Below are 14,768 nucleotides of genomic sequence, written 5' to 3'. Positions count from 1 at the left end.
TTTTTTCACATGCCAATGAACACAATCAAATAAATTTGACGTTATAATTATTCTGCTTTAACTTGCTCTTGCCCATCAAACATTCAAATATCTAATTGTTGGTATATTCAACGATATTTCCATACGTTTTTGGTAATAATTCACTCCTGAAATCGCTTGAAATTCGTAATAAATAATTGTCATAACTATCGGAAAATACAGTACACACTTCATTTTCTATCGTTTATTATCATTTAGTAATGTTGTATGTGATACGTGTTGCCATGCTGACTTTGTTCTCTTTTATATGTTAAAAAACAGGTGGAGTTTTCCCTGAATGACAACAGAACTGACATGAGGATCCTCATTAACAGAACCGAAGAGATAACTGACTTGACTGAGTTAGAAGGAGGTATAAATAAACCCATAAGCATTGTTCAGGGAAGAGCGGTGCAAAATCAAGTTTTGTTGTATTGCACCCTATCCTATATAACAAAATAATTGATGGATGGTGTTACTTACCATTGCATAGGCTTGGGGATCATAAATATTATCAATATTGTTGTTTGTATTTTAGCCGAGTCTTTTATCATGCATGTTTAAGGTCTTCAATCCTTCCTCGCCTAGGTAAAGTATTTAGGGGTTCATTATTTGAGTTACATAAGTGTACATATTACTATTATCATTGTTATTTTAAATAGTGGTAGTAGTAGTAGTAGCAGTCGTAAAAAGAAGTAGCAGCAGTATTAGTAGTAGTAGTAGTAGTAGTAGTAGTATCATATGGCTAATACTTTTACTTCTATCGCTACTTATATTATTAATAGTATTATCATTGTTATTGTTGTAGTAGTAGTAGTAGTAGTAGTAGTAGCAGTAGTGACATAAAGTTATTTATTTTAACTAAATGATAATTAAAACAAATATTTTGGATTTAAGTAGCGTCTAATCAATCAAAGATGTCTCGGGTGCTTCACATATTCCTTCTTATTATAATCATTAGATATGTTTTCAATATTTTCCCTTCCTTTTTTCTCTCCGTCGTGACAAAGACGGCTTTGCCTCCGCAGATTCTTCATTTTCTTTAACGCGTGAGAATGGAACCACTGTGGACGAAATCAAGGTCAATGCTTACTTTCAGGTTGGTAACACACCCGCTACGTCTTTCACCGTTACCTTTTCTAACGGGATTCTTCTCGTGACCATCGAAGCACCGCCGGAATACGATGAAGATGGACCTGGCAGAGGTCTTCTAGGTTAGTATTCAATAACAAGAGCGTTTTAACACAAAGCTGTCGCAACACCTTATAAAATCGTGTGTGTGTGGGGGGGGGGGGTACAATTTGCCGACAAGCATGAAAAGTCAACTGAAAATTCAAAAACTTATCGACAAGTAAAACATGACGATTTTCCAATTGTAAAATATGCCGACATCCTATAGAATTGTTGAATTTTTGCTTACAGAAATATTCTTAAATGTGTTTCGTGCCTGGTCATGGGATACATTTGGAAAGAAACTGTTCTCAAATTTCAATGAACAGGTGATGCACTTGGCTAATAAAGTTACCTCAGGTTTCTTGTCATCATGTGTGTCTAACTCTATACATATATTGCTGGATCCCAAACCATTGTTGAACGTAGCATGTTTAAACTGTTTCATCCGCCCTTTGAGAATGATGTCCATCCTAAAGTACTAGGCATTTAGGGGACACGTAATAATGAACTCATTCGCTCACGATGCTTTCTAATAACAGGTGGGTGAAATCATTAAAAAAGAGGCACTTCAAAATACGAAAGCATTACATTTTATTAAATATTAAGAAAATTGTCAATTTCATTTCATTTCTCCAGGTAATATGAATGGCGATAGTTCAGATGATTTCCTGCTCCGAAATGGCACTACTCTTGAGGATTCGCTAGCCACAAACCTCACGGACAAGGAGATATTTGACTTCGGACAGTCATGTAAGTATATTTTCTTTACTGTGTTACGATTGCAAAATTCTCTGACCTAAGCCTAGTACAGATATGGAGCGGTTAACCGCAGTAATTTGTTATCATGTAAAATTGGCAACAGCGCGACAAACGTCCTTTGCGTATTCACTCGAATAGGTCTGTGTCATATTGCAGATACTGTAATGTGAAGCATTTTCATACAGGGGTACGTTAAAGGCAGGCTTTACTACTTCAGCTAAGAGGGATTAGACCACCCAGTGAGTCAGCGAGGTCACTGTGACAGGTGGCTATCTCATTAACTCAGCTCTCATTTAACATAAGAAAAAGAGGATCATGGGGGACCAACAGGCACCGATTGGGGAAGTTTTTTTTATATAGAGGGAGCAAGTAGCTACAAGTAGGACAGTGTGCCTTTAAATAAAGACGATAACAATTGTAGAATTCCAATAATATTATATCTTGGGTGAATAAGATATTACATGTATAAACTATTCTTTTTCTATGTAGTACAAAATAATAATCCCATTTTTAAATGTGTGCTATAGTACTTTGATTTTGTTCACAAAAGTCATTTATGAGGTAACTATAATTACTAGCAAATTTATTGATATGATTACCACTTCTGAAACAATTCTCAGATTGCTTTCATTATTCCTTATAATAGTTAGCAGGAAATCCACGGTGAATAAGCGAGGTAACTACTCAAATAAACGAGGATTAATCCTTTTTTCATTTCCACAATCTTTCTCAAACCATTATATGATTATCACATCTTGTCAAATTATTCTTATAGGTTCTTCCACAAATGATTTGTGATCACCTCTTAAAATATTGCAAAAATAGGCTGGTATGACCTTATTCCAATCGCCTTATTTCTTTATTGCTAACTTCAGGGCAAGCCAGCGAGGCCGAGTCCCTCTTCGAGTACGGCGAGAGGAACTGGACCTATTACAACCCGGCAAACTACACACCGATATTCCTGAGTGAACTCATGGCTCAGGACTCCGAGCGGACAGCTGCTGCAAGGCAGGCGTGCGGTGACGATGAAATGTGCTTGTTTGACTACCTTGCCGTAAGCCCAGAACTGGGAGCAATGACTATGGAGGCCGGGAATACATTTGATGACAACCTTGCCAACCTAGGTATCGATTTAAGCCGTGCCACCCTTTTCGTCTTGTTCACATAATTTGCTGCGGTAAACCGCAGCGGGTTATCCCAAGGAGGTTTTTATTTGTATGTACTAGATAATGAATGGCTAGAGGGAATACAAATTTGTAGATTCACAAAACAACGAAACAAACGTCCTACGCGTTCTCTTCTGTGTGTCGTATAAAGAAACGTTGTTAACCGCAATGATTACAGCGGCATATGTGAACAATTGGGGGGGGGGTCTGGTATAAAAGTCAATAGACATTCAGCAGTTCAAGTTACAAATACGTCAAACATAATTCAAAATAAGTTATGGTAATATCAAATGAGGGTAACGCTTAAAGTAGAAACAAGTGGAGTAATATAGGGTAGCCAATTTCAGGATAAGAATTCATGTAAACAGCGTTCATAATGTTGTATGAGTTTAATTGAGCTGAGTGCATCTTACGTTATCCGAGCCAAGATTCGGGATGGTATTATTTCATTTCGCGATTGCGATTTCTTTCATTTCGTACCTACTGCAGGCTTAAGGGATGGATTTATCCACAAATCCGTACGCATCGATGGTAGGCCCAGCTTAACCTTTCGTTTAGCTAGGTGTAGAAATTTCGAAAATATGCAATCTTCAGCTTGCAGCAGGTTTCGGGAAGATCGTGGTGGTGAAGTAAATAGAAAATTGAATTGTCCACTTCTTTTGTTATCTTCTTATTTCCTTCTCAGACAATTTCCCGCCGAACGTAACTATGATCACTGATCCCAACAATGTTCTTCAAAACAAAGTACTTTGTGTAGAGGTTAACGTAACTGTTCAGCTGACGTTAACGGCTGAAGATCCTAATGACGGGGATATGGTCAATTTTACTTTAGCCGACTCTGTTCCCGATGGTGTAGCTATCAGCTCTGGTAAATACAAAAAAATATTTTAATAATTGTATTTCAGTAGCCATAATGTAGTTTTCATACATTAGTTGCAGCTGGGAAGTACAAACATTATGGCTTGTGCTACTAATGCCTAGGTCACATTTGCTCTACAGCTAGGATACGGCGGCCGTACGCCCCCAAACACAAGAGATACTTGGGGCGGCCGCAGAAGATCTGGGCCTCAGGGTAACCTTAGGGCGTATCCCTATCTTTGCGGGCCGGACGGGTCGCTGTGGGATAATAACGCCGAGTTATTACTGTTTACATTTCTAGTTTTGCCGTAGCGATTAGACACGCCGTACGGTAGCCTTGCGTTGTATATACTCCAGGGGTGCAGCGGTAGCATCAGCCTGCCGTGTGGGCACTTGACGGCTACCTTGCGTCTGCCGTAGTGTTTTGTCAAAAAGCTTCAGCCGCCGCAGGGACGCCCCAAGGACCTTCTAAGGCAACCGTGCGTCATCACTTCAAAGGCCGTACGGCAGTCGCAGATGTTGTGTTTCCACAAATTCAAAATACGCCGTGCGGCTACCCTAACATATGTAACCGCTACCGTATGTGACCGTGGGAATGCTGCGGCGGTCCTTTGATTGCTATTGGCCGTATATATTTAAGACCGCACGACCGCCACGGCAAATTTGACCTAGGCATTAACAACAATTAATGTATACAATTTGCATTTCGACTATTGTATATAGTTACCAGCCCATAACCAGTCAATGAAAGGATTTGTAATGAGGCACTTCACGAAGATATATGCATTATATTTACATACATTACAAGCATAGCCTATTGTAACATGTCCCGTAATGCTCCAAAACCTCTGCCTATTGTTTTAACAAACAAAAAGACTAAAATGTCAATTTTTCAAAAATGTTTTTACTAATGAGGGTCTTTTCTATTAAGAGGACCTATGAGATAAATGGTTTCCATAAAGTAATTGATAAGTGCCCAAAGAGATAAGTAACTTTAGAAAAAGATAATGATGTGTGTGTACATTATAAACGGGAGAGTTCTCCATGGCTGTGTCACAGTCCATTGACCATTTACCTACTGTGAGATTTACAGGTTTTTATAGTGATCTCCAATTTCTAGCGTTCTTAACTTTCTTATAAGCTTATTATTCGTCAGATTTATTACACTCTTTAGCAATTACGTTTCTCTTATTTTCTGTTTTATGAATCTATTACAAATGTTGGATTGCCCTTAAAAGCAATAATGAACTAAGAAACTTTCTGCTTTAGCAAACTGTATATTGCACGGTCCAATTTTATGGTCAACTTTCCGACAGTGCAATGCCTAATTCCTACTTTGCAAGCAGGGGAGTCGATGCGAGAACGCGCCCCCCCCCCCCACCCCCCCCCCACTCAGTGTTATTTAGGGTACGCATAATTATGCTTGTTCCCTCTTTTTGAGAGCACCCCCTATCTGAGGACTGCCAACATTTCCGAACCCCCCTTTCGCGGGCTTTACGCGGGCTTTTCCTGCCTTGGAGACCCCCATAAATCATGAAAAATGCTCAATGTACTCCCCTAAATTCGGAATAATTTCTCAGGAGTCCAAGGAGATGAGAGAAAAAAAAAAGAAAAAACACCCCCCTTTTTAAAGAAATCTCCGGGTGAAAAGTTCATACACCCCCTTTTTTTTTTTTTTACAAATCTCGGGCCGGACTTTGTCGCACGTAAAGTAACCCTTTACCGGACATTTTGGTAACACGCATGGGGTCCGTCCGTTCTCGAAGTGGGGGGGGGGGGGGTGCGATAACCGATTAGAGGAGGCGAGTTGGCTCAGTCGGTAAAGCATCTTCTGGGCAAACCGAAGATCGTTGGTTCCAACCCAGGAGAATGAATGAAGCCTGTGTTTTGTGTTAACATGCCTCTTCCTTGTTTCATAGACGCAGGCTATGTTAAGTGGAGAACACTCTATCCCGTTCTTGGGATAGGATGTAGAGAATAGTCACTACCTGTGCACGTTAGGAACCCACTGCACATTTCGTATACCAGTGAACTGGTAAGTTGTTAAATACAGCCATACTGTAAAAACAGAGTCATCTTTATACAGAGTTAGGCCAACATGGTTTAACTGGTTCACAGCATAGCGTATATTCTTTTGTTTTGTGCTTGCCCAAAAAAGCAGTAGTCGCCACATTGTGTCCAACTCGAACCGGGTTGGCCAAACTCTGTGTATAGATGGCTCTGTTTTTACAGTATGGCTGTATTTAACAACTTTCTTGTGTTACCTTTCAGAGGGCTTATTTGAATGGACACCATCGAGTCTCGATGTATCAAGGATTGAAGTCGTGGTCAGTGATGGCCGAGGTGCGCAATCGGTGGTCTCCTTTAAGGTCAAAATATGCGAATGCATGAACGAGGGAGTATGTGACTTCCAGACTCTAGCCGTAGGCCAGAATCTCAACGCTAATGGATCCGCGGTGAGTTGATTGGTATTTCAAAGTCCTAACGACGTATGTGCTTAAAGTTCAGATTACTGGTCGAAATAACATAGCCTGAGTATGCGATTCAACACGAAATATTTCAAGCAACGGGCTGGGTTAGGGTAAAATTAGTGTTTGGAAACATTAACCTTGACAACTTGTCCAGTACGACACTTTGGTATTCTATTGTTTCATGTTTTACATGACCTCCAATTAGAACAAACAGTATTGATTTAATGACCGACCTACCATAAAAATTACTTGATATATGTATGTATATATATATCAAATCGTACATAAGATTGGTTACGTGATCATGTATTTAGATGTGTAATATTTTATGTTGTAACATGAAATTGTACGCACGGTTAATCATCTGGATCATCTGTTCATAAATTTGCATAATTGTTGCATTTTCAGGATGTCAAGCGCATTCGTACCGACGGTTTATTCAGGCGAGCATGTATATAGTTGCATGTTCTTTTTTTCAGGGGCCTTATTCTAAAATCAATATGATAATTATAAGGAGAAATGATGTAAATTGTTATAACGTACTGAAATTACACAGAACAAACAATTTTCATTGGTGGTCGCCTATTTAAATTTACGCATGCGCAGCTGCACTTGTGCAATTTTACACCTAACTTGTCCCAAATTTGGATAGTTAATATTGATTTACGGACATGAAATATATCTCAGTATTAAGAATATCACCCCAGGTTGTCACATGTAATGTAGAAAGGGTTGGTTATGTGATCACGTTTTAAAAATATATTAATATTTAAGGTTGTCACATGAAATTGTAAATGCGAACTATTGCCATTTCAGGTATCAACAGATTGCTGTACGTACGTCAATGTAAGGCCTTGTGAGGAGAGTCACAAAGAGGCCAATCAAATTGGTTCGCTGCAGCTCAGATAATGTTATATTTCATTAATGTATTAAAAAAAAAAAAGTAACTAATAATTTGGTTTTAAGACACATATGAAGTGTACGATCTGATGAGCAAATAATGTATGAATGTGTACATTTATTTACATTTTTTAAACATTCAGGTTGTCGTGTGCAATTGTACCATCGGGTGGTCAGGTGACCATTGTGATGTAGAATTTGACGCATGTGCAGAGTCTCCCTGCTACGATAGTGTACTATGTATGGACAACCCTGCTGGGGTGACGCCTGACTTTCAGTGTGGTGCCTGCCCGCCAGGCCTGCAGGGTGACGGGGAAACATGCTATGGTATGTGATACCAAATCATTATAGCTTTGTTCTAACCAACTTAAAACAAACAATTTGCTCCCTCCACCCTCCCATTTGGTTTAATCGGTAATAATAATTAGATCATATGCCTGAAACCAAATCAGAGAATAGGGGGAGGTAGAAGAAAAAGAAAATGAAGAGAACGAAGAAGAAGAAGAAGTAGAAAAAGAAGAAGAGGAGGAGGAAACGGAAGTGGAAGAAGAAGACAAAGAAGACAAAATATGATAGTGACCGGACCTCTGTAAGCTTTCAATTCACATTATAAGATGTGTAAACTTAGTTTTATTTGTAAAAACTAAACATTAGCACATGTACATATACATGCATTTTATTAGCAACGAAGCCCATCATGGAACTCACATTTTTTTGCAAGACATTCGTCTACATTTCCAACTCTCACCCAAGTGTTACATGGGTACCAGGTTTGATGAACCTATTGCAATTACGGCTACCAGAGCTAAAGCCACCCTCCAAACTTATTTTGAAGCACATACGGATAATACATGAATATAAATATGATATGGGCTACACTAGAACACTTTTTTTTGTATCATTTATCATGATTTCTCCTTCGGAATATAAGATATCAACGAATGTGAAAGCAACACGACCAACGACTGTGATCAGACCTGCCACAACATCCTCTATGGGTACTACTGTTCTTGCGACGTTGGATTTACTCTTTCTCTGGATACACGTGCATGTATAGGTATGAATGATGGAGGACCGTCGAAAACTAGGGCTCCTGCAGGGCCATGTTTCATTAAACTTTCATTAAACTTGAGAATTAGAGAACAAGTTGAATTAAATGATGCTTAAGTGAGAGTAGTAAGACTTGTGATTGTTGTTGTTGCTGTTATTAATATTATTAGTAGTATACTTATAGATATAATCATCATTACATTATCATAAGCATGTCAAACATTAACTCATGTTAATGGTCATGGTGTATACGCTTGTTTAAATTCACAGAAAAATATCAGTTTTCATACGTCTTCCTATCTATTAGCTTAAATATATTTGTATGTCTCTTTCAAATCCTGATGAAACTAATTTTGTTATCTTTTTTGTAACAAATATATATATATTTGTTTTGGAAACAGACAACGCAGGTTGTACGCCCGCTGCAATGAGCAATACTGGTTCTCCGAATTGTACATGTGCCCCTGGTAACGAGTTTGATAATGGAACCTGTTCAGGTGAGATCTCTTGAATTACATGTGTATACATAAGTTATGTAAAATTATATCTATATCACATGCAGGTAAATAGCTCTCGCTTAGTTTATTCACATGTTATAAACCTACTGATTTCAAACGCGATAGCGACCAATTTCTTAAAATCAACCTAACATAATTACAATAGCTGTGTGATGAAAAGTATCTGAAGTTGGACATGTATATACAAAAAAAGTTTTTATATAACTCTGCCATGGTCTCCAAATATCATGTAAATGTAAGTAAAAGTGTGTTTTGTGTCGTGATTAAAAGATGGACCCGGGCAGCGTTTCATGAAGCGTTATATATATGTAAACGTTTACAGACATTCCATTGCAAAGTGTTTTAAATTAAAAAAACACAATTCATGGCTATTTTTATGCAGATTTCGACGAATGTTTGGGAGAAGTTGATGACTGCCCTGAGGTTTCAACATGTATAAATACAGACGGGGGTTACTTTTGTAGCTGCATTGATGGATATAATACAGTCAACGAAACAAAGTCATGCGAAGGTAAAAATATAATACCATTACATGTCATGAACATAGCGTATTGAGAGAGATAGTTGTGACATGCCAACGCATATGATCATTGAGTAGCGTGCGCGTGTATGTTCGCTACAACTATATCACTCAACACGCTATGGCCATGAGGGTTCGGCGAAAATTATCATAACTAGCAGTAGTAATAGGAGCAGTGGTATTAACAAAATATATTATTGGATGCCCTTTCAGTATGTAATACAGGCATTTTGATATTGATAATAGATAATTGATAATAATTGTATTAGATGCTGCTTGTAAGTGTCGGCTTGTATGGTGATGTAGATATACAGTAGGCTTGCGGGTGCACCGTGTGACAGCAAAACGGACGAGCCGACCATCCATGTCCACTCCGATGACTCAAGCCCGCACGGTCATGTATTTTTCCCTGACGTCCGCACCCCGGTGACTTAAGCTCACGCACGCCAGCTATTCTCCATTCCTGCCGACGGATAGTCAACCTGTCCGAAACGTCGAGCCACTTCCGCCACTCGTCCTCTCCAAGCGCTATAGTTCTCCTTAAAACTATGAGCTAAGAAAGACAACCAACAGTCTTTTTCAAGACTATACCAAACAGTCCTTTCCAGGACTCCTCAATCCTCCCTCTCTCTCACATGGTGCACCCGCAAGCCTACTGTATGATAAATGTAATGATTGTTATATCATATTTTCAAACATACGTATTCATGTGCAATAATATTACATTTACATTTGATTCATTTACATTTAATACAATTTATACAATGCAATACATGACATCGTATGGAAAAAGAATCAAATTGCACGCTTAATTCATATATGAATAAGATTAATATGATATTGCAGAGCCACATCATAAACGTGAATCCTGATGTGCTAGCTGCCTTCTATTAAACTACACAAAAAAAGATAAGACTTGCTGTTATAAGAAAAATAGGAAAAAAAGGGGATGTATTGGGTACCCCATTCATCAAGCCTTGGCTTTTAGGGGTATCCTGACCATTTAAACTGTACAATTCTCATACATGCATGATTTTTATATTGATTTTTTTTAATTTTTTTTAAATGGTTTAATAAAACGAATTGAATTGAAAAATTGAATTGAACACTTTTTGTTCTAGCTACAGCAATAATAACACCTGTTAATATATTGAGACGAGTTTATAAAGTTAATGAATATAGGGGTTAAACCTATATGTTGCTTTGCTATTATACCCATCTGATAACCATACCAGCATTATATACATAACTTTAGCTATTTTGGTGACGTTTTTATTCATTTAAATTTCATCCCTTGATCAATTTTAGTATATGTTTTCATTTTGTATTGAATGTATTTTGTATGTGTTATTTTGGGGGTGTTGATACTATCATGTCTTTCAACTACAGGACTAAGATTCAAAACAGTCCTGCAACTAATTATGTCATGATAGATAGATATGATTGAATAAATGAAATATTTGATTTGTCCCCTTTAGATATCGATGAGTGTGCAACTAGCAACCACATGTGCAACGAAAGTTTGAATCGTGTGTGCATGAACACCGTGGGGAACCACACCTGTATCTGTAATACGAGTTATGCCCTTGTCGACGGATCATGCGAATGTAAGCTTTGATATAGTACAATATTTTTACATTTATTTAGGTATAAATAATGATATTCTTGCTCAGTGTACACATATTTGAAAAACACCTTTTATAAACCGTATCAATGAATTCATGCAAATAAAGATAGGGCTATTTACATAGGGCAGATTACAGGATTTTGAACTATCATAGAGGGATACAATGACGAAAAGATATCATTTGTTTCAGTGCTTATTTGTTAAATTTACAATAAGCTTCTTTGAATGGAACAACCTTTCAGAACCGCCTGCTTCTGTATCATATATCATCAGGAATTGATGAATTTATTCAATTTATTCAATCAACAGCATCATAGAAATGCAGTGCGCCAAATGCAAAGCCGCAGCGTTAAAAAGCAACGAGCTAAATGTTAAGCGCGAAGCGCAAAAATGCAAAAAAGAAGTAGAGAGACAGAGAGGATAATAACCCAGGTAGCAAGCCCATGTGGGACCCACATGGGTCCCATATTCTCTGAAACATGGCCCCATATGGAAAACCATCTGGGGCCCTAAGGCATCTGCACCCAAGAAGCATATGGGACCCATTTGGGTAAACCCATATGAGACAGATGGACCCAGATGGGACCCATACCAAACTGAGACCAAATGGGTATGCCCAGCTTAATCCCATCTGGTACCCATATTGGTTAACCCAGATATATCCCATGTGGGTTAACCCAGATTTTCCCGATGTGTTACCCATATGGGCATATTCATATTCTACCCATAACTACAATACTTGTATTTCTCGAAGTTTCACTTTCCTATAATATCAGCTAAAGAAATCAGAGGTTTAAAAACAATTTAGCCTTAGGCCCCGGGTTTATAGGGTTAAATTGGTAGATATTGGGACATTTAATTTTGTCGATAATTGGGGGCTAGTTTTGTCGGTAATCGTTGGCCTCTACACCCCCCCCCCCCCCCCCCCCCCACTGAAAACGTCTAGCGACGCCCCTGGGTAGGCCTACACTGCAGACAAGAGTCAGGATTAACATTTAGCATGTTATTAATTTTATTACCACTGTTATATTCTCTGAAATGTTAACTTTAGTGAGGGTGAATTGAAAAAGTTAATAACTTGGAAGGGAAGGGGGTGCAACCTGCCACACGCTTCTTCCTCTTGGTTGCTTTGATCCATTGCCGAAAATATTTTGGCACCTATCATCCCCTCCAACCACGGATACAAATCGACACCCTTGTGCACGTGCCATGCTCAGAGAAGCTCGACACGTAGAAAATATTATTTTTGTGTCTGCCTGTAGAGGAGAAAAGAAAAACTTCGATCGCGGAATTCCAGTACGAAAAAAGACATTTCCATCTTGTGAAATCAGAGCTTTCTGTCCCCCCGTGGTAAATCCTACATACATGAAATGCCCTCACTCATTTGACTTCCGTGTTGTTAGGTCAACGAACTGAAACTTTTCGCACCACAACGTTTAATTAATCTATCTAAAATTCATGCAGTTTTCATTTTATACTTCTTGTCTCTATAATGCTTACGCAGTGATATAAACTAATGAGGGTGAGCTGACTGCTTTGAAATGTATATCATATAATTTTGTACTGATAGCTGCTTACTCGTACACTCTGGAACTGAGGTTTGACTTCATCAACGACATAGCAATCAAGCATTATACAGACACTGCACAAAACCAAAACCGACTAGCCGAACAGGTAAGGCACATTATCACATAGTAGTTCTTGGCATCTACCCGATTACTAAACTTGTTGCAAGCGCCATGAAATAAATTTGCTCTTAGACTCGTTCAATCAGATACCATGACTTCAGAAGCTTCTTATAACAGTTACTGAAAGATGTTATTGATAACAAGCTTCATGAAACATGACCGAATACTCGTAATTAAATAAATATTGTATTAATTAGAACATTACATTTAGGCCAACCTACAACATAATGATAACCTATTGATAAGAAGATAAATGGTATTATTCACACTTTCATTTGATAAAAATGAAAAATAGGATTTTTCTTTACGAGGACAAATAATTCCATACAACACTTCTGGGTGTTATTTTCCTTTCGTGAAATTTCATTTCCTACGATTAATATAGTTACAAAGTCGGGGGTTTAAAGAAAACAGGTTCATTAAGAATCCCTTAGAATATGTATCGACTCAAAATGCTTGACCCATTACAGGTGTTTGACCAGCTTAACAGTACATCTGTTATAGAAGATGGGAAACTCGCAGATGTTTTTGTGACTAATTATACCGTGGTCGGTGGCAACGCTTTCGTCGAGTTCCGGATCGATTCGTTCAACTCTATGCTGGACGCGGCTATTTTAGAGTCGGTGTTCTCTGATTCCCTTCCCCCTAGTCGAGTATTTGGCTCGAATAATCGGATCGTCGCAGAAGGTAAGATTTTTTTTGTGTGTGTGTGTGTGTGAAAAGTATTAAATCCAAAGCAATTTGTTTAAAGACCAATAGTAGTGGGCCCTCATGGGGAAATACACAATAACAAATGTTGTCAGTCACCAGGATTTGCCTTCAATATCAGGACCAACATGCCTCATGTAATGCCTTGCACCTCCACTCATTTTTCCCTCACCCGAAGACCCTCCGAGAGGCTAAGATTTGTTGTGTGCAGACTTGTAAACACATTAATGGTATCTCCACCAAGTCTTGTGTATAAGCAAAATATGGCCTTGTGCACATGAAAACTGACGACCTAATTCCATTTATAAGAAATGTCTGCCTCCTAACTACAAGGCTGATTTTCAGCAACTCCAATATATTTTTGTTTCATAATCAATGTTCCATCCAATTTTATTCCTCAAAACTAGTAGGAATATATTCTCGATGGAATTTATTTAAGTCAATGTTTACTTTTGTGGTCGCTTAAGTTAGTGGGAAGTTATAAAATAATTGATTGGCAGTGTATGCCATGTTTGTGTGTGTGAACGGGGATGGGGCGCAGGGTAGTGCGATTTTAGAACCCACTTGTCCCATATACATCATGTTCGGAATTATAATTTTCATGTTTAAATAGTTGACTAACAGGCTTTTGAAATTGCCTTTTTCGTAATAGGTTCATTTTTCAAACGCCGTTTTTATCCTGTTATACATGTATGTAATGTAATTGCTAATAATAATTAGTAATTACAAATGTACTTACAGAGGATAGAGAAGACAATATTATTATCATCAATATTCTTGGTACTTTTTTGATCTCACATTGATGTTGTAGACGTCAACGAGTGCTTAGAGTTTCCCGATGCTTGCCGTAACGGGAATTGTACGAACATATACGGGAGTTTCTATTGCACGTGTAACGACGGCTTCAAGGGAACGGGTACGGATTCTTGCGAAGGTAAGAACATTATGTTTTAATGATTACGGAAGCTATAATGAGAATATATCCCCTTCAATTCAAGCCCTTAAAATGAAATCCTTTATCTCTTATCTTGCATCTAAAGAGATTCTTGCTTGATGACTTAATTATACATCTTTTGTTTTCCCGTGCTATTTAAATTTGCTTTCTTACTTATGGGCTTCATTTAAAGAACTTTATTATTTGCTAACACTTTTGTAGGATATTTCCTAATAATAGAATAATTTAAATAGATATGTATTATTATATCAATCAATTACTTGGTTACAGATTATATTTTTCCCAATTACTTCCTGAAACAAACATATTATTTATAAATATATATATATATATATAGTGTACATTAGCCTTATTATG

At 37.9% G+C, this 14,768-nt stretch overlaps 1 protein-coding gene across 1 annotated transcript in view; it reads left to right on the top strand.

Moving 5' to 3' along the window:
* The window catches only part of LOC105443580 (mucin-like protein), a 33,459-nt gene that overhangs the window by 9,401 nt on the left and 9,290 nt on the right, over positions 1-14,768 (top strand). Inside the window, exons 5-18 of the mRNA XM_030989604.1 lie at positions 301-391; positions 1,029-1,232; positions 1,828-1,941; positions 2,826-3,074; positions 3,802-3,984; positions 6,246-6,430; positions 7,489-7,672; positions 8,277-8,402; positions 8,797-8,892; positions 9,296-9,424; positions 10,912-11,040; positions 12,631-12,734; positions 13,219-13,435; positions 14,268-14,390. Coding sequence (XP_030845464.1) covers positions 301-391; positions 1,029-1,232; positions 1,828-1,941; positions 2,826-3,074; positions 3,802-3,984; positions 6,246-6,430; positions 7,489-7,672; positions 8,277-8,402; positions 8,797-8,892; positions 9,296-9,424; positions 10,912-11,040; positions 12,631-12,734; positions 13,219-13,435; positions 14,268-14,390 — 2,134 coding nt within the window. The remainder of the gene's footprint in view (positions 1-300; positions 392-1,028; positions 1,233-1,827; positions 1,942-2,825; positions 3,075-3,801; positions 3,985-6,245; positions 6,431-7,488; positions 7,673-8,276; positions 8,403-8,796; positions 8,893-9,295; positions 9,425-10,911; positions 11,041-12,630; positions 12,735-13,218; positions 13,436-14,267; positions 14,391-14,768) is intronic.

The sequence above is a fragment of the Strongylocentrotus purpuratus genome, unplaced genomic scaffold (assembly GCF_000002235.5).
Source record: "Strongylocentrotus purpuratus isolate Spur 01 unplaced genomic scaffold, Spur_5.0 spur5_scaffold_18, whole genome shotgun sequence".
NCBI lineage: Eukaryota > Metazoa > Echinodermata > Echinoidea > Camarodonta > Strongylocentrotidae > Strongylocentrotus > Strongylocentrotus purpuratus.
Note: the sequence above shows the minus strand (reverse complement) of the source record. Positions and strands in the feature narration are given on the sequence as shown.